Source organism: Xylocopa sonorina, chromosome 2 (assembly GCF_050948175.1).
Source record: "Xylocopa sonorina isolate GNS202 chromosome 2, iyXylSono1_principal, whole genome shotgun sequence".
Taxonomy (NCBI): Eukaryota; Metazoa; Arthropoda; class Insecta; order Hymenoptera; family Apidae; genus Xylocopa; species Xylocopa sonorina.
In genome coordinates, this window is record NC_135194.1 from 14,287,776 (window position 1) to 14,314,923 (window position 27,148).

At 50.5% G+C, this 27,148-nt stretch overlaps 2 protein-coding genes across 7 annotated transcripts in view; one reads left to right on the forward strand and one right to left on the reverse strand.

Annotated features, from left to right (window-relative positions):
- The window catches only part of LOC143432840 (glutamate receptor ionotropic, kainate 2), a 109,352-nt gene that overhangs the window by 46,049 nt on the left and 36,155 nt on the right, over window positions 1–27,148 (reverse strand). For all 6 annotated transcript variants that reach the window (XM_076909762.1, XM_076909759.1, XM_076909760.1 and 3 more), the window contains exon 3: window positions 1,749–1,910. In XM_076909762.1, the coding sequence (XP_076765877.1) occupies window positions 1,749–1,910 (162 nt within the window). The remainder of the gene's footprint in view (window positions 1–1,748; window positions 1,911–27,148) is intronic.
- The window catches only part of LOC143432839 (glutamate receptor ionotropic, kainate 2), a 257,821-nt gene that overhangs the window by 21,596 nt on the left and 209,077 nt on the right, over window positions 1–27,148 (forward strand). The window lies entirely within an intron of this gene.

The following is a 27,148-nucleotide window of genomic DNA, read 5'->3' on the forward strand; positions in this document are numbered from 1 at the left end:
GGTAAAATGGAGATGCGGCGATGGAGTGTCGGCGGCCACGCGCGGTTGGGCAACCGCGGTCTACCGAGCCGCTGGAACGAGTGTGCGCGTGTACGTGTGTGCTCACCCAAAACCGTGGCTGTCCCGTTGACGAGGGTGGATTCCAGGCGTTAATTTACTCGGGATTAATTCGAGCTACGGCTGAGGATCGCTGTTACGGAATTAGATCGTGATTGTTTTCACGAGGATTGTTTATTTTCTCGAGCCGAAGTTAATTAGAGTGCGCCACGGGGTTGCATCCGGGCGGGACGTTCGGAACGAAAGAAGAGAGAGATAATTAAGCCCCTGTTGTTCGAGTCCGAGCTTTGTATTTCGACGGAAGTGGTTCAACGTTACACCCTCGTTGGTTGGGCTCGTTCGCGATAGTAACCTCGTGTCTCTCTACGTGTTCCACGGTCGTATCGTTAAGGCGGCCGCGGTTCGGTCTTCCCGGTTTAGAGGTGGAGTCGTTTCGGAAAATACGACGAGTCCATTGTCCGGCGAGAAATACGCGGGAACGAATGAAAAGCCGGGGGACGCGGGAAATGGAGTGTCTTTTTGAACAGCAATAATCCGGATGGTGTTCGAAACGGGATAGATATTCGGCACGGATAGAACTTTGTTGCAAATTTATCGACGCCCGTGCGAATTTACTGCTCGCAATTTACGCCCGCCGGCCACCTACGATCGGTCGCGGCAAGAAACATTGTTATGGTTCCGTGGCTGGTCGCGCGACTCGGCCGTGGAATTATTTTGCATAAATTTCGCCTCATAACTTCCACGGGCCAGCGTATCCTGTCCGCCTCCGCGTCGAGTCGATGAAATAATGATTCCCAGAAATCTCTTCCCCGTAAACGAATCTGTTCGCTGGCTTTCTCTGCCGAACTTGCGTACCATTTTTCAGCCAGAGAATAAAGGGAGCTGGTTTCGAGCTAGTTGGAGTTTATTCTGTCCCTGTGAAGCCGTTCAGAAACTATTTCGTTGCAGTATCCGAATGGGTTAAGATCTGGCGCGCCAACCAGCGGCTGAAGTACGACTGCTGGAATTCTTCGAACAGCTGGAGATTCTTCGAGAGTGTTCGTGAATGGAAGTGGAAGTTCCTCGACGGGGGCACCCGCGAGTAACCCGCGTTCGTGTCTACTCGAAGATTCGAAAAGGGCTGGTCCACGTTCAAACGGATTAAACAAGGCTCCTCCGACGCCGCTCCACTTTCAGAGTTTCTACTTAGTTAATGCAGCGTTTTAATTCCGCTATCCGAGCAGTTATATTCTCTTTCGTTCCGCCCCTGTTATTCTTCTCGCGCAGTATAAGGCTCCGCTGTTCGCCAGCTAACTAAATAACAATAAAAGGATAACGTCGAAACAGTTCGCAGCGGGTTACGCGTCTCGCGAGATACGTACGATCTTGGCTCCGCTCGGTTCATCGATCGAGACCAGCGTTCGACTGAGAGACGGCGATCTCGTCCCGGTTTTACGTTCGAACTTCCGCGCAGGGCCTCGACGATTCCGCGAGGAGCGTAAAAAGTTACGAGGCTGTCCGTGACAGCGTATCGATGATGGAAATCGGTATCGCGGCGCGAACGACAGCCTGGACGACGAACGGTCCGCGACACGGCTCGCCTGGAATCTCTCGCAGTTTATTAGATTCCGAAATAGAAAGAGTCGCGTGGCTCGAGGGCGGCTGACGTTTTTCGAGGGAGAAGTGTGAATCGATACGATGAACAGTCTCACCTTTCTTCGACGTTCTGAAGGAGTCGTCCTTAGGCACGTACTCGATGTCGTAGACCAACGTCGTGTTCGCCAGCAGAGTTTTGTCCTTGTTGATCTTGTAGATCGCGTATTTGAACGCTAGCTCCGATGGACTGCCCTTTTGATCCTCCGTGAAGATTGCACCTGCAACACCACGAGAAGTCGAGCCATCAATCGTTGAAATTATACTCGCCAATCTTTACTCTTCGTCTGATAATCGTCACGATTCTCGAGCGTTGTGAACCTGCTTTATATCGCCACGAGGAACTGTGCGCGATGCAGCCGTGGCGATCGGATTTTAATTAAGTGCGAATGATTGCGGGTAGTAAAAGGGTCGCGTTGGGAACTGTCATTCGCGAGAGAACGCTTCGACACAGCCGCTCGTTCAATCTGAAACCCCCGTCTACCAGTTTTTCTCCGCACCATCGTGGAAAACGCGACGCGACGCGGCCGTAGCAAGCCCTGACTATTTCGCCATCGCACATTTAATTACGTCGCATCAATTAGCCTGCCCGGCAAGTTGCGCGAACGTAATTAAGAGGCGGTCGATGGCCGCGCCGCGACAGCGTAACGCTCATAATCGTGTTTCCCCTTGCGAATTGATTGCCTTCTGCGAGCACTGGCAAAGAAGAAATTCGCGCGACAGCGTTTCGGAGCGGCGTGATCTATTTGCACTGCTGTCGACCTTTGACGGCGGGCGTACACGAGCTTCCCGCTCATAATTTTCGACTTCCGGCGAACCTCCGGTTCACCTGCAACCTCGATAATCAATTTCACGTGGCGAGATTCGTTACGACGCCCCAAGTAAGAACGAATAATGACCTCCCCCGCAGGGATTCACTTTCCTCCTCCCTTCCACGCGATATTTTTTTTCTCACCTTTTCTTACTTCACCTTGTAGCGTATATTAAAGACTTTATTAAGAGTGATCCATCTCCGAGCTGTCAATCTCCGAGTCAGTCCACTTTAATCCCATCCCACTCTGGTAGATTACATTATTCCCACCCCGTCCCGCGCAAGCTTTGTGTTTCCGCTGAATCCACGGTCTACTCGCGCTCCCTCTAACAGGCGATCTCCCCTTTCCTTTCAGATGATTGAAAGCATGAAAGGCGGTTGGTTTATTATCGCCTCGTAAACTGGCGAAGAAGTCCGCGGGCATTAATTTACACGATAAAATTGTCCGCTGGAACGTGGTCGACGGGCAGACGAATTTATCCACGTCACGGGCCGGAAGTTCGCCAGGACGGGGAACTTCTTTCGCCTGCAAATCGATCACCATCGCTCTTCGCGAACGACGTCGACGATAATTGGCCCGGCTGAATTAATTGTTCCCAAACGATACTCCGTGCCGCTGGTACCGCCGTACGCTCGTCTAATTATCGACAACGAAAAGATTAATTCGCCTGGCGGTTGTCGTGTTTCCTTCTGCGAGCCAGCTCCGCGAGACGTCTCAGGTGTGATAAAAATTTATGATATGCATAGGAGACCGTCTATACACCGTCGCGAGCGCGCGCGCGCGCTCTGTAAACTGCAATTTATGGGGCGCGAAAGAAGTTTCAATATTTAAATAAGCCACCGAAAGTTTGATATCGGCCGGAATATTCATGGTCTATTAATAATTGCGCATCAACGGATATCCCCCGGTAAATTTACTTGCCGCGGTTCGAAATTACCCTCCGCTGGGGAGGAGATGAAAGACTCGCTGCTGTCGTCGACGATGGTGGAAAAGTTCACGGGAGACGAGATCATCCGTTCCGATGAGGCGTTCCTAACTGTTATCGACAATCGCGCAACAACCATCGAGGGGCTGCTCCCTTTGTCTCTCGACAGAGCGTACGTTTTCGTTCCGCGTTCTACTGGTTGTCGTTCAAACTCGCATTAGGCGGCGCCGGCAGGGGATGGAGAGAAACGTCGAGGATGCTGGCATCGGGTATATTGAGATTCCAACGACTCGATAAAGATCCCGGCTGTTGAGACCCATGCGCTCTCCTGTTTGCACGTGCCGAGGCAAGCGGCGCGTTCCCTGCTACTCGTCTCAAGCACTGTTCACATCGTGGCCCCTCTGAACGGGGCTAATTTTTCCGTTTGAACCGCGAGAAATCGTACGAAGAGTCGAAAGTTCCAAATCGAATTTTGAGATCGTTTCTCGAGGCGCTTGACAGTTTTTATCTGTTCATAGATATTATTGGAGGCCTTTAAGTACGAAGATTAATTATTGTTTAATTAAGTACGAAGTAAATGTCGTTGGGTTGGGACGTCGCGTCGAAGAGAGTCAATGTCTGACCAATGCGCTGGAATACTACTTGCGCCGTGTGAATCGAGCCTCAGTCGCACTCCCGAGGGCAGCATCGAGGAAACAATGTTCCTCGTGTACCTTCGAAACCGTTTCGGAGGCGTACGTAGTGAGACGTTCCCTGGGAGGGCTTTTATTGGAATTGGGGATGGTGGCTCGAGGAAAGAAATCGAGAATGTGCGTAACTCGATATTATCGTCGCATACGCCCTGAAACGAGTGAGAAAGTATATTCGTCTCGATTTATCAGGCGTCGAATTTTCTCCAAATATATCGCGTTGGAAATGGTGGATTCGCTCTGGAGCAGGTTGGCTCGAGAGTTCTCAACCGCGCGGCACAATCAGCGAACGGTGAAAGGCGCCTAAGCGTTCGTTCGCCGAGGTACAATCTTGTCGATAGTGTTTCCACTCGCTAAGGGTCGAGCAAACGCGACTTCTGTTCATTTCGCCAAGAACTTTCGACTGCTCTGCTGCGAGTCTCGAAGGTTCGCAAGCTTTATGAACCTAGATTCGATGCGTTTTACGGTAGATAGCGATTCGCACGAGCAATCGAACGGTTTGTTTCTATTGTTCTAGGCTGTGATCGTCAAATTTTCAGCCGATCAATTTGACAATATTTGACAGACTATAGGAGATTTATAATAAAAACGTTTCGATTTCGCTTATCCACGCATCCATCGACCGAACCTCGAATATAAAAATATTTTATTACGGAATTCCAAAGCATTCCCCTCCGCCATTGTGCTCGCCTATCGAATGGGCTGCTATATTCGCCAGCCTCCGATGTGTCGAGCCGATACATCCGATTTTCGCGTTCCCCACCGTTCGAATGCGACTAGCTGCACGAGCAAACGATTTTTCTCGTAATTTTGCAGTAACAATTCCATCGATAGCCGAATTAAAAGAGTAATAATAACAGTCTATGTATAGATATTCGTGAAACGGTGGGGATTTGCTAATTACAGATTTTCGATTGCGGATCAATACTGCGTGAAACGCATTACCGTTCGAATATTCGGCGATTATGAAGAATAATCGTTCGATTATATTCGATAAATCACGATCAGCATCGCTATGCGTGATTCGTTTCGCAAGAAAGTAGCGAATCGACGATGCGTTTATTATTCACTCGCGATAATGACGGTCGTTTGCGGATTAATCGCGAATTCAGTAAGTGGATTACAATCACGGTTCTACTAACGTAATGATAATGCTCGCGTAAAAAGTCAAGTATAAAATGCATAAAATCTAAAATTCATACATACATATTATACGTTAATGTTATCACTGTGCAGATTTTCAAGTTCTTTCGCCGCGAAAACGAGTTCGCCAGAGAGAATTTCGTTGACAAAATCGCTCGTTCAAAGGGCCATAAAGAGCGAAAAGCTGGGCGATCTTCTGCTCGAAGTGGCGCGTCGAGGTGTGCTGCTTTACGAGGGCCACGGTGGCCGGTGGTACCTAATTAATTAAGAACCAGAGCGAACGGTAAACGAACGGTAAGCGAACTACCGGTTTTTGCTCTATCTCGTCGCGCTGGAGCGTGGGCGAATATAATTAATGACCCCTTTACGGTGACGTATCCTTATGAGATACGAATACAAATTGCTGGTCACACGTGCGGACAGGGACAGTGAACCGTCAAACTTCGTGTGAAATTAATTACCCCTTCGCGAGATTCCACGGATGAAAAGAGACGCTCGAGCATTGACAACGTCGTGACTGATTCGACAAGCGTCGATGCGACCTTTCACAGTGGTCCATCCGCCAGCATTCGTGTCAAGCATCACATTCTCCGTGGTTCGAGGACTGGAAAACAGGCGAGGAGAGGTCGCTGCGAATGGTAGGCAAGAAGCAGCCGCTTGAGACGACTAACTTTGACGAGTGCACCGGCTAAGCGGCGCGTTCTGTTTTTCAAAGGGATTAAGAAGTTCAGCAATTACCCGAGAACTCGACGTCTTAAACGGGCAGCATCTGCGGCCGTGGATCTGGGTTAAGAAAGGCCCCGAAGGCTGAAAACAATCGTTCGCAGAGCAGCGCTTTCGAACGAGGGTAAGAACGGCGGGAAAACGGCCCAGCGGCCATTGTGCGTTTATCCGCAGTCGGTCGGCCTAAGGGCGAGTGCCTCGTCCAAGGAATTCGATTCCCGGGTTCTTTGCCCCGTTTCACCGGCGAAACTCCTCGATCGAAGTTCATTCTTCCACCGAGCTTCTTTCTTTTCCCGTTGGCCATGTAAAATGTATAAGCATTTTCAGCCGTTCCATTGAATTTTCCATTGAACATGTTCCCGAGATATCCCCCTAGCCGCGAGCCTTCGACTGCCGATTGAATGCGCTCCGTTCACCCGTAACGAGAAAGAGAAAGAGAGAGAGAGAGAGGCAGAAGAAAAAAGAACAGAAAGAGGAAGTCGAGAAGAAACGGTGAACCAGAGAAATAGGAGAGGGAAAGAAATTCCATCGCGATAATAAACCTCCTTACTCCTCGTATTATTCAAATTTTCCAGCCATCCGATCGTACACCGTGATTTCTCGATAGCGGATACCCTCGCTTCGAGACACTGCCCGTCTTCGAATGCTATACCGACGATGGCGCGAGAGGGGGTGGAAAAAAAATTTCGAGATCCTTTATCTTCGAGAGAAGAATGAGTCTCGAGTCTGAGGAATCCTCGAACGCGTCCCCGCTCATAAATGCCACCCGACGTCCCATTGAAATTCGTCTGAAACCCATTCACCTCCGGGGGATCTTCTCTTTCAGAGCGAGAATATCGTCTCGCGGGAGAAGAAGAAGAAAAAGAGGAGGAAGAAGGAGTCAGGCTTAATCGTTGCCTGCGAAACCCTCGCGATCGTGATCCTAGACGGCCATTAGCACCGCGAGGATTTCCGCGGAGCGTGAAAGCCGCGGAAAGAATGCGCGCGAACGCGTTTAACCCACAAAGAACGTATTCCGCGGCTGAGCCTGCGAGGGGACAAAGGAGAGCGTATATCTTGACGTTTACAAAGCCAGCCTGTGTTGGCTTTCACGAGGAGAAACGAAGGATCGCCTACGACGACAGCTCTGATACCTTGATAGATATCCGATATTATCGAATTCCGTTTTTACATCCCCAGAGAGGAATGGGACGTTCTAACAATGCTTGTCGCGTTGTTGCCTTTCATTACGTCGGTTGACAGCTGACCAGACAGATTGTCTAATCAAAAGGAGCCTGGTCGAAACCGATCGATTAGTCGCTTCTTGACCGAATTCCAACGAGAACTCGATAGGCAGTGGTTGTGTCGCGCCGTCTGTAATCTAGCGGAAGGGCGCCTTAAGCGTCGAGGATCGAGCGCGACGCGTCGATCGAGGTAATTCTCGGACGAGTTCCTGATCGTGTGCTCGAGTTATTGCGGTTCGAACGCGCGATGCCCGTGGGAAATATCGGCTCAGCTCGTCGTAGGGCTCTGCGCCACGGTCCGGAATGGGGACACGTGGACAATTTCTGGGACTCATCGGCTATTGTCCCTGGAATTAATAACTTATTAGTCAGAGACGTCGCTTGGGACTACGCTTGCGGTGTCAGGCAAATGGATGTATTAGCTGGCCGATAGCGTCGACGCGCGGTCAACGGGGCTGTGTAATCCAACTTTGCGCTCGATTCGCGATTCGACTGCGATCCTCGTCCAATTAGGATATAACGAGTCCTTCGAGGGTATCCTCGGTGGCGCGTCGACGCGATTTTTCGACTCAACGATAGAAGGAATGTTGCGAACGTTAACCGAATGGGCCTTTGTCGAGCGCGAAATCGTCCAACGGATATTCTTATCGCAATTCCCGTTGGAAATAAAGGCGAGAACGCGCAGTAAGCGTTATCGTCACGGGTCATTAATAAACCATTGCGGGAGGGGATAATTAGCCTAAAATTCGAGTAGACCATCGGCGTCGGTTTAAGCGTAACCAGCTAGAACCATAATTACATGGCTCACTGCGATACCATAATAACAAGTTTGGCGGAGAGAAACTTCTTATCGTTCAGTCCGCCTCTCTGCTTCGCGAGCCAACTCCCGCGGTATCTCACGGCCAGAAAGTCGGCACGGGACTACTTAACGAGTCGCTTGAAACGCGGAGTCGCAAATTTCCCGGAGATCATATTTTCCAATCGAAACGTGCCCGCGACGCTTCGTCGAGAAGTTTCCGTCGCGACGCATCCATTAACGCGACGCTGCGCGATCCTATCGTCGTTTTAAATCGAGGCAACGGCGCGAAGGTAACGACGCGGGGGACAGTTCGCAGAATCGCGTGTCAACGAGGTTTGCATGGCAAAAGTGTCTCGAGACGGACGGTAACGAACCGTCAGCCGGTGACTTTGCGTGAAACAAACGAGCCATTCCAGACGAGGAGTACGAATAATATTCGCTCGAAGAAAAAGTCTCGCGACGACGTAATCAAGGGGTCGAAGTTTCCGAGCGCGAACTCCTGGGCTAAAGAAACGAGTCCGGCAAAGGAGGAGCGGATTATAACAATGATAAGTCGAACTCGTAATTAGCAGACTTGTTCTCGAGTTCTTCGTCCGCGTCGAGAAACTCGTCGACCGTTCCGGTTTCTTTCCTTCCCTCCGCTATTCCACGGGGACTCGGGAGTGTCGGTTGAATACTGTGGAGTCTCGTGTACAGGTTTCGACAGTTATCTTGGTAATTGAAAATCTACCAACGATTGCGTGGCCGCGCGATAATCCTCCTCCCTCGACGAGCCATCGTTTGTAGCTGCACGCGAAATTGAACCGTCCATTGTTTGCGCGAATGATTACAAATTAATTCCCGCGAGCAAATTGTTACCACGCTCTCCGGTTTGTACGCGGCACTTAGCACGGCCAATTAAACAAGTTAAAGCCACGGGGTTCCGATGACGAATTGCAGCGGACGAGCTGACACGTCATTCGATTCACCGTGGCCAGGCGAGCGGGGCAACTTTGCCTTTGACAAATTAAACTGGATCTACCTTCGACAAACTTGGCCAATGCGGCTTGAACGGTTTGGCTGGTGCGAACTTGTCAATTTCAATCTTGTGAAATTCACTGGACCATCGATATCGATGGAACCCAATCAATGCTCGGGCCACGCGACGAACATTTCGCGGTATCCGAGTCTTCTGTGGTTAACACTGCGTATACCGTCGAGAATAAAACTGTTTCGATTGAAACGTTTGCCCGAGTGCTCGTTTCTGCTCATTTTTTCTTGCGTACCTTTGTGCCTTTTGCGGTTAACATTGTGAATACAGCGGAGAACAATGTTTTCATTTGTTAAACTAAATTTCCCGATCTAATTCTTACGATGTCTTTGAGTGTTCTGTGATCGACAGCACGAGAAATGTCGGGAATAGAACCGTCTTTGTTGAAAACGCAAGTTCAAGCGCTTCTGAAGGCTTCCATTAAACTGTAAAACGAAGCAACGTTTCCTCATTTACTTCTCTTCGTAATTAAATGTATATAGTAAGAATGCGTAGGATAAACGTCGCATTGAAACGTTTAATGGTCTTTCGAACTGCGAGTCTCCAGAGTCGTTCTCGCGTCGATGTATTTACGTTATTAACGTAACGTTTCGCCTGCGAGAGTCTGGGCGAGCGAGGAACAACCCCCGCCAGCCGGCAACTTCGCTAATTACGACTTCGACTCGTCACTGTCCTTAAATCCGCGGTCCTGCTTTTATTCCGTACACCCGCGACTTTCCACCGTTTGCCGTTGAAATTCCGTTACGGAAGTTTCCGCCAACTTGCTCTGGTCGCGCTTGGCCAGAAATTACCTTCCACCCGAAAACAAAATACCGCTGTTTCGTTAGCCGTGGCTTTATTTAACGGCGCGATTACGCCGAGGACCTCGTTTCGTCCGATGCAAAAGACTCGAGTTAACCCTCGGGTTCGACCGCAACGAACGGATATAAAGGAAAAGCTCTGAAACAGCGGCGACCTAATTTCCCAAGAATTATCGGGCATCCGCTTCCCCGTGGAGACAGTTTCAACGAACTCTGCTACGTGACTGCATAGACATACATTTTTGGGATTTACGACGCGGCTGCACGCGTTCGTGGTCTCAGTGAATACAAATTCCCCAGTTCCAGCGGCCACAGATAAATCTGGAAGGCGTATTCCGTCGAACTGTCCACAATAGACGAATCGGTACCGAGCGAGACTCGAAATGACGAATAAAAAATGGGCCGCGCGATAGCGGAAAAAAGTTGACGGATGCGCTGGAATTAGCAGGAAGTTTCGCGGCACCGTGGATTAATGCATCGCGGAATAATTCAACGGCATAAATCATCCAAGTTTCACCGGGGTCCTCGCGGAAGCGCTGCATCCGCGCCGCTTCCGGTCGCGCTTGCTAATACCGCGGAGTCGCTGCTCGCGACGCGACCATACGTCGATCAACGCGAGGAAACGAAACGAATCCTCGACGATCCTTCTCTCCGTTACGCCACGACTCGGTTTGTTCGAACATAACGAGATAACGTATCGAACGAGTAGAGGAAGAAAAAAAAAAAAGAAAAAAAGTGCGACGTTGCCTCCGCGATGGACCTGGAAAAATTCAGCAACATCGCGAGGTTTCTCCTTTCACGGTCTAACGGCGAAGGATTGAGCAACGCTCGCGCGAGTCGTTCGCGTTTTTAATTAATTACGAGATATGCTGATGCACTTGGGCAACTCGCGTTGCGTGGAGTTTTACTGTAATTACTTCATTGTTTATGAAAGAAAAGAATAATGCACGGACGAGATACTCGTCTTCTTGTGCGCCGGGAGATGTTCAAACAAAAGCTACCAAGCAGGATGTTCGACTTATGAACACGTGCGTTCGTAAAACAGGCGCGTTCGAGGCTCTCCAAGGATCGTGCGATGATGAATACGCCAGTTAACCGACGGTATCGAACTCGAGGAACGATTCCTCGCGTGCGTGGAGCCGGTCAAGCCGGAAACTGGCAACCACCGCAATATTGGGCGCGCAGCAGTTACGCGAAAAACCGGTCAGCGGGATCAAGATTTATTCGCGAAATTGAGATCTCGCTCGGACGCGCTCGGTTGGAAGCGCACGATATCGAATCGCTTTCTTTTTTTTTCATCGAGCATGCTCGACAGTTCCAACGGCAGACGGGAGAACCGAGTCGCGGAACGCTAACGAATCCTTCCTCGATCGAGCATTTTTCATGTCGACCGTCTAGAGTTCCTCGACGATCCTGCAAAAAAATTCAACGAAACTGACTTCGAGACGATTAATATCGCGCTCTCAGAGCTCACAGAATCGCAGGACTTAAATGGAGGCTGGAGTCTCCATTGGATTTAGCTTAGTACTATTAACAATAATTAAAGTTAGCTCTGTAAACCCTTCAATTATAACTTCGTCTAAGATACAATCTTACGAATGAAAACTTTGACAGTGGAGTGTGGCTTGGTGCACCGCTTTCGATTTAAATTCGAGTTTCGGATCAATAATCCGCGCCGCGTTACCAAAGAAACTCCCCGCGACAACAGCTTCCTGATACGGCTGCACTCTGTGGCATCGCGGAAGCTTCCTCGACGGTTTCCTCGGGGCAGAATCGAAAAGCAATTACGTGGGGGCGGGTTTACTGGCCACGAAACGGACACTGTCATACAGGCCATTCCGCTCGACGCTGTTCCTCCCACCGTAACGTTACCCTTGGAATGCCACTTTATGATTTCCCAACGTAACCACCCTCGCCGCTCTTCGCCAGCCCCGCGTGTTCCCACGTTTGCTTATCCCCCGTGTTATCAGTTTTACCATCCCCTCCGTCCTCGCTGTCGACAACGCCGCGGTTTTATTGTTCCCGCCGGTCCAAAGGGTCCGCTGCACTTCCGTTTTTCGGGTCAGAGCGTCCAGACTCGACGCGAGCAGCGTTCGATAAACAAAATCTAGCCCCGTCGACCGCTTTTGTTCGGAGAACGCGTAATTAACGTGGGCGTCCCGTGACGTTTCGTTTCCATCGCGCACTTCTCCGTATTATTCCGCCCGGGTTATTAGAGACGGACGCCATTGTCATCGATCCGTTCGCGTGGAAATTAATTTCAACGGGACTTAAAGCGAGAAGCAAGAGAGAGAGAGAGAGAGAGAGAGGGAGGTAGTCGCAGCCCGCGGACATCAAGCGTATAATTTAAATCCTCAATTAACCGGTGGAATGCAATAGAAGCTGGAAATGATCAAAGCTTGTTGAATTTAAACGATTCGCCGTCGAAAAATCAAACGATGATAGAACATCCTGTAATACGCGTTTCCATTTCCGCTGCGAGCGCCCTGGGAAACGTCGAGGCTCGAACGAAATTTTTAACCCTTTGTACCGCGAAGAATATCCCCGGCTCGTTTATTCGCGATCCGCGAATTCGACGCGTCAGCGATCCTCTTGTTCCGGTCCACGGACAGGAACAAAGGGGCAACGGTCCCTACGGACACGCCTTAAACGCGGCCACGGTTGTACGAAGAAATAAGATGAACCCGTAGACGCGAACGGGTGCACGCGAGAACTCGAGCGTGGCTTTAGAAGCAGCTCGATACAGCCGTCGAAATAAGAGAAAATCGCGAGCAAAGGCGCGTACGAGCCGAGACTTTATCCGTGGCGTTGTTCCGCCACTTCTTTCGAATTCATACCCTGAACCGCGGGTGCCTTTTTGCCCTTTCTTCCGCATCCGTCATGAGGGGGTAAATTTCTGTTCTACCCGGTTCCCATCCCTCGCGGTTCTCCGATCTATACTTAACAAGCTGGCAATTGATTAGCGCCAGTCGACTGGAAGATGACTCCATTGTTGGGTTATGTTTACGCAGAACGTGTCACGATGTACGGAAAAAATTTTGATACAAAAGCACGACGAACTTTTGTTCCGCTCAGAGCTTTGTCCTCGAATTACAGGGTATCTTCTATTCTACCGTTTGTTCCCATGCGTCCGCCGAAATTACTCAAAATAACAATTTTCCATTCGGTTACAGTACCATAAATGGGTCGTCATAGACTTGCTGACCCGTTCGAAAGCGTCAGCCGTTGTTCCAATTCCCAGCCCCCTTCGATACGGTGTCAGAGTAGGTCAACGTTATCTCCCACTTGAAATGCCCGCAGAAATAGAATTTCAGTTCGATAATCTAGATGGTCTTTTGTTAGGCTTCTCACGATCCCCGCGGAACCATTCGTTTTCGAGTCGTCGAACGAATCAGCGACGGAGAACTGGAACGATTCTAACTCGAAAATGGGGGTGGAAGAGATACCTACAGGTACGACCTGTTTCTTTATTACTCGTGGATGTTGTGTTCGTTGATGATGTTCCTAAATAAAGCGCGATAATCTTCAACATCAAAGGTCGAGTATAAAGAGAAATCGCGTTCCCAATAGGGGTGGAAAGAAATTGAATAAGTGGCGCCAAGAAAGAGCCTACGGAACACGCCCTCGACTGAACCGCCCCCGAACATGCAACTACGTTTTAAGAACTTCGCTGTAATCCATTACCAGTAGCCAAAGTCCCAGAGAAACGACTGCTGGATCTACTTTAAAGCGCCCTATCCCGCGCAGCCTTTTCTTTCATGGTCCTGCTCATAAAGGCAAAGGAAGTTTCACCTTCGACAGTTTCGACGGCGGTACAGAGTATTAAGGCTAAGAAAAACTGCCACCGCTGATGTGCGCCATTATTCGCGACGCCTCGCAATTCACCCAGCTCCTACCAACTTCCCCTCTAGCCACGGGGTCTTTGCAGTCCCCTCACGAATCTCGCCTGTCTGAACTTTTGATACGAACCACGGTAAGACGTGGAGATACGTATGTACAAGGTAGCCACGTTTCTCATCCAGTGAACGATGCGAGGATTCCGTGAAAGACTGACAAACGACGTACTGTTCTAACAGCGGGAGCTTATAAGACGGCGGCGACGGTACGAGAATGAGAAGCAAATCTAGATCGTTGTCGCGGAGAGCAAAGGCTAATAGGCGAACCTGTACATACGGATAGTATAATTGAACCACGCGCTGCGTTAACCTATGCTCTGAATCGAGCAAACTGTCGTTACTCACCACCAATGGTGGTTCTCGCTTATTCTCACCTTCGTATACCTTGTCGAAGCTTGCGTGTATCGAGTACGTTTATCAATACGATAAAGCCAGCTCGTTCTGTTCAGTCGTTAATACAATTCCGTTCAGCAAGTCCGCAAGCTCTGCAAGCGGTATCATAGTCCATCCACGGAGGCTTTTTATGTCACGGTAAATTACGTCGAGGGACCGGTAAAGTCCGACGCAGAGGCGGAAGATAAAGTGGCCGGGTACCGTCGCAAACTAACGAAGAAGGAGAGAGAAGAGCCCGGTTGCTTTACGGGCACCAGGCCAGCCGACTTAAATCGTAGCGCGGGACACGTCGTACGTTGCGTTTTACTTACAGGTCATTGAAATACGCCGCGGTCCGTCCGGGTCCGCAGCGCGGTCGAGGGCGCTTTTTATCCCGCTTAGCCGGAAAATAAACGATTTAGCTAATAGCAGGCACGAGCGTTTCGTTCTTTGTAAATTTGCACAGTCGGTCGCGGCGCTCGGTTGTCATTTTCTCGTTTACCGAGAGGGGGGATACCCGGGGAGGAAGTTTACGACCACCAAGTGGTCGGCAGTTTGGAACGTTTATGAAGAGTGCTCGACGAGAGGAAGCGGGCGCGATAGAATAAATAGCTCGCGCAAAGGGGAGATCCGCGTGCAACTTTTGAAGCGACGCGCGGTGCTGGCGCCGCTGCCAAAGCGTTCGCCTTTGCCGGATCGCGGTGCCTTGGAAAAACCCTGTTTACCCTGGGAATACCGGGTTCGTTAATACCGGCTACCGGGCTTAACTCTTTTTAACTTGTTATGTTCGGATGTAGCGTTGTTTTTTACTTCTCCTCCTTTTGATCTCCGCGCAAAATCCTTCGAACGCGATGCCTTCAAACGTATCCCTTATTGTAGCATTATCTAAAGTAAATGTAAAAATTTTACCCTTACCCTCGAGGTACCTTTGAGTCTACCCTTTGTGAAAAGCACCTTCGCTTAGAAAACGTTCGTCTTTTCTGTTAATTTCACTGTTATAAACCAGGTACCAAGACGGTACAGAGGATCAAACATCGCGCGATGTTTTCGAGGCTGAGGCTCGGCGAGATATGAAAAATGGTAATCCGCGTAATCTCGGGGAGCGGGAACAGTCAGCTTTGCCTGGTGTTTCTTCTCAGCGATTCGAGGATGTCCGTTTCCGTATCACGAGCTGCGAGAGCCGAATGGCTGGAAAAATCGAGGCGAAAGCAGACCCGGTTAATTGGCTGATTGCTAGCTGGCTGGCAAGCGCGTTTATTTCTCACGGTTCCCGGAGCGCGCCGAGCAGAGTCAGCTGTATACGGTACACAGCCCTGAAGAGGCTGCAGCTCGATGAAGGGTGCGGAGCAGGCGAAAAAAGAGGGAGAGCCGGCGATGCTCCTGTTTTTAAGCGGCCAGACGGTCGTCCACCTACGAGACGAGACTTTCATTGTGTCGTTGCGGAAGGAAAACGGCCACACACGTTTCGAGGGGAACCGGATATTAGACTCCGAATGGCGCACGAGTACCACCGTCCCCGTGAATGTAAGAAACGCTCGCGTTATTTTTTGCTCGACGCTGGCACGAGTTCACTTTAATTTCGCGTAGGTACCCTTACGTGCGCTGTTAGAAGGATTAGACACACAATTTCTGCAGATACCCACGTATCTACGAGGGGTAGTTGTTTCGAATGGTGTACATTAGAGGACCGCGATGCGATCCTCGCGAGTTTCCCATCCCCAACCCCTCGCGCAGTTGACAGTAATTATGTTTAATTGTTTTCCCGTTACAATTGCTTGGCTTTGATACGGTTCGCTAATTGTTCATTATATGCGATTGTGCGATGACTCACGAACCAGATGTTACCGTCGACGTTAAAGTAACGTGTTCCGGTTCCCAACATTAGCAGACTTGCCAGCATACCTCGCAAATACGATTTCGCGTTCTCTTTCTCGCCCTCTGCCCCTTATCTTCGCCCGTTTCTACCTACGAAATGGTCCCGGGGCACGCCATCCCGATTTCGACGCTCGCAATTTAGAGATTCCATAGCGGAACAGCTTCGATGGTACCAAGTTACGTTTCCTAGCGAGCGGTCTTAGAAATCGTAACGTGGGGATGCAACGCGTCAAGTATCAGTCGCTCGACCAACGTGTTAATCGTTGCCGATTAATGATGCTTACCAAGCGAATTCCACGTTTCGTTTAAACGAATGACACTCGACGCAACTCGCGGCTTGCAATATCCGATACGTTCTACCGCAGATCGAGGTCGTTTCTGTCTGAAATTTACGCGCGAGACGCGATGCGCTCACGAAAATTAGCAATAACCAACGATGCGATCCGCGCAGATAAATATCGAGCTCTATCGCCGTCTACACGTGCAGGGGATTTGGCTGGAAAACCAGTGCGCGACGATCACGATCGCGGCGGAATCGCGCGATCTCGTTGACGAGAAACGGCACGAGAGACGCATCGATTTCGTCGACGCTCCAAATCCGGCTCGTCGCGCGACTCGAACACGTCTACACGGTGCGTCGGATCGACGGTATTAAGAGATTCCCGTCGCGAACAGATCATAAAAGTGCAACGGACGCGTAACCCATCCCCGTGGACGTTTTTCATCCGATAGACCGAGTTTAACGCGCGCTACTTTCCGCGCCATTTCTTGGCAACGGCTCGCTGCCAAGCGTCCTCGTGAGTGAACCGACGCGCCCCTCCGCGTGTCGCCCCGCGTTCCGTTCGCTTCAGCGCGAGCACGACGAGGCGCCGTTGGGTTCTCGCTGGGAATCGTCTGCTGTCTTTATCGATTGTTTCCCCTTTCCTTACGAATACGGAAGTAGGACAGCGGTTAACAACGAATCGTATTATCCTCTGGATATTGCCCGCGCGTCCTACCACGTTGGACACTGATTCGATTACGAAATCCACCGTGATACAACGTCGAGAGCTTTTCGAGATTCTATACGCCTTCGATTTCTATCATTTCGCCCGTAATATCGGATATGAAGAGGAGAATTCCTTCGACGTGGTTGCGCGCAGAATTCGAATTACGGGGTAGATCGTAGGTCTTAATCCGAATTCCGTGGCGAGCCAAGGGAGTCGGTCCGTCGACGCCTCTGCGACGACTCGTCCCGAGCGAGCGAGCTTTAAGCAAAGTAAGTTAAGGCGTGCCATTTCGCGAGGGCGGAATAGCAGTCGGCTGAAGACAGGGACGTGAACGCGCCACTCGTTTCGTAAGCCACGTCGGTGCTGCGTGTCCCCGCGGTGGCTTTGCGACGTAGGAGATACGAGCCACTGGGATCCAGGATACGGGGATAATCATGGAAACGCTGGCTGGCACGGTTTTTCTTTCACACCATTTTTTTTCTCCCCTTTCTCCCTTCCGTCGACGAGTCTCCACGTCCCGTGCTCGTCCACGTTCGTGGAATTGCGTCCCACGAGAGGCGAGAGAACTCACTCGAGGGAAGAAGTATCCGGTTAGAAGGACTTCCTAATGCTTCCGGTAACGTTTAGTACGAGACCAGCATCCCTGGTCAGAAGTCACCGTGTTTTCCTCGGGGAGTACGATGTTTCTTGTCCTTTCCACCCTCTTGGCGCGAGGCTCGACGTATCGTCCGTCGATCGAGCTGACTCGTACTCGTAGCAGCGAAGCTTCACTCGACAGAGGCATCGAAAATGAAAGCAGGTCGTCGGGGAAACAGGATTTTTCCTGACGAACGGTTCAAGCGTTCGATTAAACGTGTTACGCGCAACATTGTAATCGAACAATGTCTGCGCGCGTTGGCGATTCATTCGACAAGTTCGTTCGCTCGATTGTTCCAGCTTTTCAATCGGGTGAATTACCCGAGAATCGATCTGATTTCTCGCGGCCCGTCCGCGCTACCGCGAAAATATTCCGAGCGTTAGCGAGAAACTAATTCCAATTGTGCGAAGATGAATGCAGGGGAAATAATGCAATAACCGCGCGGAAACGCGGAGGGGTTCGAATCGACGATTCGTAGGCGCGCGTTCGAACCGATTGTTATTCGATTTACGTAGATAATTTCGTCTGCTAGCGTTGCGCAATTTCTGTTCGACGTCACCAGCGACCGCGAAAATACTGTTCGCTGGACGATATTAGGGAGCGTCCCCAGCGGGATTGTCCGGTTGAAATCGTTGTTGAACGCGGGTTTATCGAATCACGTCGTCGATTCTTTCACTCGTTTCGCGTCGAACCTCCGCTCTCTGATTCCGTTCATCGAATGTTTCGTTTCTGTTCGCGATTCGAGTGACGGTTGCGGAATATCACTGAGAGCAAACGCGAGGAAGAACCCTCGAGCGTTAACAAACACGTCGACTGTCAGACGGAATGGCGTGCATCTTGCAGCGCGTTACAAACCCGTAGGGTCAGACGCGAACGAAGCCAGGGAAGCCCTGCGTCGCTGCGATTAGTTAAGTCGACGTCCACCTATATAAAGCGTTATACAGGGTGGTCCGTTTCCCGTTGCATGCGGAACAGTATACTCGAGAATGTACGCGGCGTTGAAAGAAATGCGAATTCCATGGGAAATGGAGGGTGACTAGGTACGGACGTGACAAAGACGCATCGCTCGAGATTATATACCGCGAGGTACGCTATACGATATAATCTTCAAGATATTGTGCGCTGGCTACGGCGGAAAGTACTACACGCTGTCTGGGAGGAAGAGAAATTTGCTGAACATGAAAGGGAAGCTACCGCAGGTGTTTGAAAAGGGAATAAAGGCTGTTTAAGGGTATAAATACTTTACGAACGCAAGAAATGCCGCGCAGCCTTCTATGTTAAATGTATTCCGATGGAAATGCATGAGGAAGATCCTATCGAAATCACTTTCTTTCATACTCCATCACGGACTGCTTTGAGCGCGTGCGAGTAGGTATTTCTTATTTCTCGCGATCTTATTCAACCGACACCGGTTTATCCGTCTCTCCTAGATCTTGCGAGAAATGGGAGAAACGGCTGAACCGTGCGTGATATGTATAGGTGTCCACTTGAATCGCAGCATCGTTGACTGAAACATTCACGTGAATCAAGATTTTCGCGTTACAACGCAGAGACTAATTTGAAGAATATCGCGACAGATTTCAATCCGCTCGCTTTCTCTGGTTTGAATCAGGATCGAGACGCGGCTATGTTCAACCCTTCGCGATTGCCTATCGAAGCCCTCCAAATCGACTGCGCCACGTAGCAAGTATTGGATTTTATTAAGCGTCGAATGAAAGGGGCGCTCGACTTTGCAGAGTCGGCCACTCGACTCGTTCTCCGCGCGTTCGTCGACGGGAATCGAGGAAAAGTCGAAGCGTCTAAAAACTTTGCGAGAGCCCTCGGGTATCCGAGAAACTCGTCGCGCGGTTTACTCCGATCGCGGAGGCAGATCTCTCCTTGGTCGTTCGCCGAGTGAAATTTCCAATTTTCGCTAGACCCTTCGTGTTCGCTCGCCCACGAGGATCACGGGTACTCGAGAGCTATTTAAAAACGATCCACCCAGTTTCGCCCGGGTCCCATTGTTGCTAACTCGCGAAAATACCCGGTCTCACTGGGTTACCATTTTACTCGAAACAAAAGTAAACTTAATTCCCCCGTACGCAACCGAGACAGAAAGAAAATCGCGCGTCTCTCACGGAAAAAGCGATATTAAGCCGTAGAAACGTTTGTCTTCTCAGCTACTGAATTCGAATTCCTAGGTTATGCTAAAACCGCGGAGTTGATAAAAAAAAAAAAAAATTCTGGCTACCTGAAACAGCTTGCTAGTCCATACGAGGGAGGAGAGCAGCAAATGGGGCAGACGCGAACAGATGAACGCCGTGAACGGAATACGCGAGGCGATCCGCGTGGAAATCGACGATCGCGAGGAATCAAATGCACGGTTTGGGATCGAGATCGCCGGGCGGGATATGTCAGGCAACGGTTTATGGAGCAAACGCCAGGTATGCGTGGAATAATTCATGAGGTGGAAACCGCTGGCCGACGGTTATCGCCGTCATGAAGTTCCGCGCGGGATTCCTCGCCAGTGGAATATACACGGGCTCTAGTCAGACGCAGCTAAACGCGGCTGATTCTCACCTACGGCGCACAGGTATTTACGTCGTCTCCAGCCACGTGCCGTCCTCCTCTCTGAGAAATACGTACGCGATATTATCGCGTATCCTCGCAACTATTAATTCTTTTTACGAGGGGGCACACGGATGGCGGAAACGGTTACGCGGGATAAAGTGTGTCGACCCGGTTCCACGAGATAATTCGCAAGCACGAAACTGGATTCAATATTGAATCTTCTAAAGCATATAGGATATCATCTGGGGATGTTCTTGTCAGGTGAAAGGATATTCGCTAGCTGAACCCCGACCAAACGATATTTCACTCCGCTAAGGGGAACGAAGAAGATCGTAATCAGAATTTAATCCTTCTCAGGCCGGAACTTCATTCGGCTGTACGTCTTGGTAACCGGAAGCAATTGGAACTTGTCCAGTATATCACGCGCGGGCCTCGTTTGCTTATCCGCCGCGTCGATAACTTTTAATAAATCCGCGGGAAGGTTGGCCGAATTTTTGCCAGAATTCGTGATCATCTACGCGCAATAAACGTCGATCTTCTACTTCGAGCACTATCCATTCCAGGACGTTAATACCCTTTGCCTGGCAGCTCCTTTCGTGTCGAATCGAAAGCGTACGAGCGCTCGATCTCGTTTCCCTTTAAGGTAGACAGGAAGAAGTGCATGTCCGACCAAGTTCACTCGAGCGGAAGCACAGGCGGGAGGTAATCCAGGCAACTGGCAGCTCGATGTTCGGCAAGTATTTGCCGATGCAAACAGAGCCGCACTCGTAGACGCGCTTCGAGAGGGAACCCCTTTGCGAATTTGCGGTTTCGCCAACCCTGTCGTTTTTGTCAGCGAAACGATATACCCTCCAGACGGGGCGTGGATATGAAATCGTTCGATTACGCGACGAGAACTGATCTCATCCTGTCCAGTCGCCAAGTTTCATTCATAAATCCTGTTCCATTCGCATCTGTTGATCGCACGTGATCGCTTGACGTCTCCTAAAAAAAGTGTTTAGCCGTTTCTTGTGGGCGAAGTAGAATGGCAGAACGATTTCTCGACGTATCACGCAGCCGCGAGCGCGTTTCAATTAACACTTCACTTAGAAAGCATCGATTCAGACTTTTCGCCGCATTGTCGCTCGAGTGGGACGCACTTCAACTGGGAATTGGGATAATCGTTTCCCTGTACGCCTGATGAAAAGCCTAAATATCGATCCGACTGTTCCGCTCGCTTTATATATTCCCAACTCGTTCGTTTCGCGTGCACGAAATTGACGAGCAACGAGGAGAGTGGTTTGCCGAACGCGGTGATTCACTTGCAGCAGGAAAACGCGGAAAGTCGTTTAACCGAGTTCAGCGTCGGGACAGATGGCGTGTTGGTAAAATGGCGGTTAAATTATTTATCCGGGAGGCGGCTCCTCCAAGTTGGGCGTGGTACGACGGCTGCACGCGGTTTCGTTCGTTCGTTCAGAGGCGATAAGCCAACTTGCTTACCGTTTCCACGGAACGGAGGAAATCCCGCGTCGTGGATGTCGACCGTGAGAAACCGAGAACGTTGTTTAAACCCGATCCGAGCAGCTGACTGCGTCTTCCGCGCGGGAGCAAACAAATCCCAATAAACCAGCCCGCGAAGTACGGAAATTCTCTAAATTGAATCCGCTCGAATTATCGCGGTAAAGACCAGGCGGTACGCATTGCGGCTCCCGTGAAAATCGTGGTTAAAACGATCTTAAACGTGCCAACGACGTGGAAGCTTACGTAGAACACGAGGCTCCCGCAAGCCTAGCGATAAAATAGAGTATAAACCGCAGTGGAACGGTGGTCCCGGTAAACGAAGCTGAAATTCTCTTAGCTCTCACACTGGCGCAGCTAAGAGTATTATGTATAACGTGTGACCAGCTCTCTTAGACTCGCGACGACGCTAAAACGGTGTCGAAATTGGCCGAAAGGCGGGACGGAAAACGGTCAGCCCCAAACAAGTTCGCCACGGGGATCGACGATCGTCGAGTCGTGAGCCGCAAGCGAAACCGTCGTAAAAGTGCCACGTCGTCAGTATCAGTCATGATCCCCGATGAATAATGCATGGCGGCGAGGCGTACGCGAATAACAAAGAGGCGGCGGGAGCCAGATCGCGGAGAGTTCGATGCCCGAAATCGCTGCTCGATCTCGCGAGCCCCGCGGCTAGCCGGAAGATCGATGCGTCGAGCGAGCTTCGCGTTTGTCGCGCCTTTAGGCCTCCGTTGCGTTTCAACTCGCTGGTTATTTAAGAGAACAGACAGTCCGTTGTCCTGAGTCGGAGTTTTACCAACGCTGGCATACCGTCGGGATTCAGTCTGGTGAGTTCTCGCGGCGTTGAAAAGTTTCGAAGGACTTCCCTGCTGGCCGAAGTTTCGACGACAAATCGCGGCATGCGTTTCAAAAGTTTATCGCGAGGCTCGTGGGGCATTTTGCGGCGATCGAACTACTTTTTTTTTCTATCGGAACGGAAAACTTTTCGAACCTGTCGAGCGCCCCGCGACAACACCGATGACAAAAGTTCATTATCGATAGGAAGTGTTCAGGGGTAGTTTGGAGTTCGTCAATTACGGCTATTTTCGTTTAGGAACTTGTTTGCTCCGAGGCCCGTTTCGTTTCGCACTGAGCGTTTACGATCCGCGATCGATCCGCTGGCAAATATTTGCCGATACAAAGTTCGATCGACGTTGCCTTGATGTCAAATACGATGCAAGTTGCAGCAAACATCGCGAATCAATTAGCGGGATCGGTTTCCGCCTGATAGGAGCTACGACAACTTTTTATAACAAATACGAACGCGGTGGAATATCACGAGAGACGTCGCTTTGCACGGTTTAATCTTCAAACAGGGACGCGCGAGCAGTAAACGAATCGTTTCGCGTATTTCCGGCGTGTGCTGCGAGACACGAACCTAATCTATTCGACGAAGTTCACAACTGAAATTAAGCCACGCTACTTCGCGGTAAGTACCGACTTATTCTTCGCGAACTATGCGAAAACAGTGTTAATGTTCACTTGTAACGGCGGATGCTCACTGTAACTCGTCCCTCCGTGTAACAGATTACGCCGTGAATGAATTTACGCCAGCATGGAAAATGCGTCCTCGGTTTTCCAAAGTGTGTATCATGAAATTCAAATCCGTTCGTCGCCACTCGTATTGCGCAGACTAAACTGACGATTTTGTCGAGGAAAGAAACGAAACGAACGAAATTATGCTAGACTAAGGATAACGCGTAAATTGTTAATTGCACGTAATGGTCGCACTCCTAGGTAACGAGAAATTCCGCCAGGGGTTCGAGTCCCACGTTAGTCTGGCGCAAAGAGGTCTCGAGCTCGCGACTTTGTTCTAATGAAAATGACGAGTGGCTGGACGGAGGGGAGACACCTTTCAATTCCTCGAAAAGCCGGAAACCGGGTCGTGGCGACGGTCCAAGATTCGAGCGAGACACCGACGAATGGTAGCCGCGCGCCGGCGGTTTAAGAGCATTTTCGTCGATGAGGTAATCGAAGCGCTTCGTCTCGTCGACGGAAGTTCCTCGCGAGACCCGAAAAATCCATTCCCTCGAATTGCGTGCGGTACACCACCATTTTCCTGGACTGAAGTCTTGTAACAGAAATCGCGACGAGTTCCAATTTTTTCTGCCCTCGTCGAGCACGGTTGGTGCGGTTGATCCTTTCTCGCGAGACGAGGCTTTCTTCCTTGGACGCGAGCTTATTTCGATCCACTTCCCTTTCCTCTTGTCCATTCTGAAGTGACAGACGCGCGTAAGCGAAGATCGACTCCTGAAAGACAAAGTTTCGTTCCACAGGTGGCCGGCAGCAGCCGATCTCTCTCGCTCGAGTACCGATATTTCGTCGAGGGGGACGCTCTCGATAGGGTGCGCGAATTAATTAACGAAACAACGTGATTTCGGCGCTGGACAAATTCAGGCGAGTGTCCCAAGTAGAGTAAACTGACCGCGCGTCGTCAGTTCGCCACTTCAGCCGTCCGAGCAATTACCTACGTGATCTGCATTCCCTCACCCCTATCGGGACGGTGTCACGCTCGCAGACGCTGGGCGTCTACCCTGTGTCCCGTCTCCCGTCCTCCCTCGAGCGCAATAATTAACTAACAACGGCTAAAACAACGACTAATACTGCGACGGCTGTTACCCTAATATTCTCTTCCTCTCTCTCTCTCTCTTGCTCACTTGTACTTGACGCGCGTGTATAATTACCGTGTAGTTACCGTGCGCGTGGTTCATTGGCCACGGTGATTAATGCAATCACGCTCGCGACAATTGTAATCACGCTACTTGCTTAGGATGAATAATGGTCGGAACCCGGTGTCCACCCTTATTGCCGATTCGAGTTATGCAAAGTCGTGCCGATTATCGATCCTGATACTGTGTACCGTAGTTGATTAAGTTTCAATGTTTGCGCGACTGGACGCGTTCGTTCCGACTGGGTCCATCTCAGCGAGTCATTAGAAATTGAATACGCTCGGTTCGAAATGCTCGAGCACGATTTTAATGTCTTCGCTTTAATACCTTCAACGGCATCGTTTAAGCTGGCGCCAAGAGCTGGGGACCAATTCACGAGAAGAGCAAGGTATTTCGCAGCACAACGTACTTCCAACTTTCGGTTACACAATCAGTTAGGTCTTTTTAAGGCGTCGCAGGTGGAGGAACGGCTCTGTCTGCCTCCAACCGAAGCGAGCGCCTTCGAAAGTAAGACAAATACCCCGAACATCCTCGGCTATACTTCCTGTACGTGTTAACTGGGCTGCGCCGTTGCCGTCGTCGCCGGTTACCTCGCAACTTCGTTACTCCCTCAACTTCGTCAATTTCTCCTCGCGGAAACTCATTCCGCCCGGCGACGTTCTCGTCGGCCGCGTCTTTTTTCATTGCCCTTTTTTCTCCTTCGACTACGCTCGCGGAGGTTATCTCAGTTTTTCCTTCGATGAGCTCGTCTCACCCGTTTGATGCATCGCACCCGTTTATTCCGCGAATTTATTTATTTACCTTTCCCTTCTTTCACTGGTATCGGAATCCGGTCGACGCGCCGAGCGTATTTTTCGAGCTGACATTCTATCCAGCTGCGAGCGACGAGATCATGTTCCTCGACACCCCAGACCGCTTAAATATTTCGAATGCACCGCGCAAGTTTCGCGACCAGACGATGCTTTGGGAACTGGCGCACGGGACACTCGTCTCCCTCGACGCGTAACTCCATCTGTGCACACAGACGTGTTCCTGACTGATCTTCCATTCCCAGAGTCTTTCCTCGCGGGGAAAAAATTGATGGATGCTCACTTTCGAGGAATACACAATTCATCGATTTATTCCATCGAGTCTACACTTCGTCTCTCCGCTTTTACCGCGCTCGCCTTCGCTTCCTCCTTCGTCGTACGTGTTTTTTCGAATTTTGCGGAGAACTGGCTCCATACCAACCGGGGGATACCGCATGCTGCTCGCAACACGCCTGTTATCGCCCCGAAATGACTTACGATCGCGGTTCCCGCGCAGAGCCGGACCCGTCCCGTTGGATCGAAAGATCACCGACCCGCGATAGCTCGAGCGCCAGCCTCGAGATACGCGCCAGCCACTCGTGTTCCGCCTGCCTGGCGAAAGGGGTGGCGGGCGAGAGATGAAAAATAGGACGCGAGCTTCCGGCTCGCAGGAATTACGGTCTAAGATACGAAAATGCACGCGACGGTCGTCGTTAGTCTCGAAAAACTGACTGTTCTAATATCTTTCTCTCTCTCTCTCTCTCTCTCTCAGATGAAACTCGCGAGCACGTACACGCCGTTAGAAACGGAAGAGCGCAACGAGGAAGCTGGGCGAACTACTACACAAACGCGATCCGTGGAACGAAAGTTTCGCCTATCGATTCCACTCGTGACATGAAATCAGGGGTGAAAGAGAGAAATAGAAGAAGGGTCGAGTAGGAATCGCGAGAAAAGGCGCTCGTCGAACAAACCCGATCGAGCGAAATCGTCGCGTGGAAGGGTGGCACGGTCGTTGGCAGTGTGCTCGCGAAAAAACGGTCCATTACCCCGGTCGACAACGCGACCCCTCGATCTTTCACGGTCTGGAAAATACAGGTTCGACTCGCTGCTGGTCGTGCACCCGCGACTCGACGCCAGTTCAATCGTAGCTGGTGTTTAGAAGTTTTTAACGCGAGGCAAGCCAACGGCGGCCTTTCGCGCGGAACCGTTCGCCTGCTCGATGAACCGTCGCGCGAGCGGATTTCTGCCAGTGACGTTGATCAATGCTTCGACGGACCAGCCGGCCGACAGCCGCTCCCCGTTCGGGGACAAGTAGATTATGGACGTGCCTGGCTAGACGTTCGACTACAGCGTTAGGTGACTGGAGTCGCTTACCAGGCAATAATAACGGGGTTTAACCGTCGTCTGGGATCGAGTGTCGGAAGCTGGCCGACTCTCGATGCCCTTACGGAGGCTACTACGAGGCAAGTGGATTATGCCCGTATTTGGTAAGGGTTGGCGGTCGACGGGTACTTAAGCTGATTTGAATTGCTTACAGGACGATAATACTGATTTAGCGGGTGTCAAAGGGCATGGCTCGAGTGAACTTGGCGAATTTTAGGCGCGACTCGAATACAAATTGCTCGTGCACCAGCTTTGGTTAAATACCACAAGGCGAAAGTAGATTACGTGTACGTCTGACAGGATATTACTGCAAGGCCGTGCTACCATTGTTACATGGGCCTGTTTAACAATCAACAAGTAACCGAACAAGGTATTACAACCTGGCCGCGGTCAGGATTAATTTATACCCGCGGAAAATTAAGGTCTACCATGGAAATTTCTACGGTTAATTAGAGACAGGTAAAACTGGGTTATAAACGTGTCTAACGAGGTACTGAAGCTAACTTTCATTTACGAGTTACTGTTTAATAATCAACAGGTAATTGAAACGAATATAATACACTCGCAGCGAGGATTAATCAGCGCGTTCGGGAAAATGAAATTCCACAGTGGGCGAACTTCCG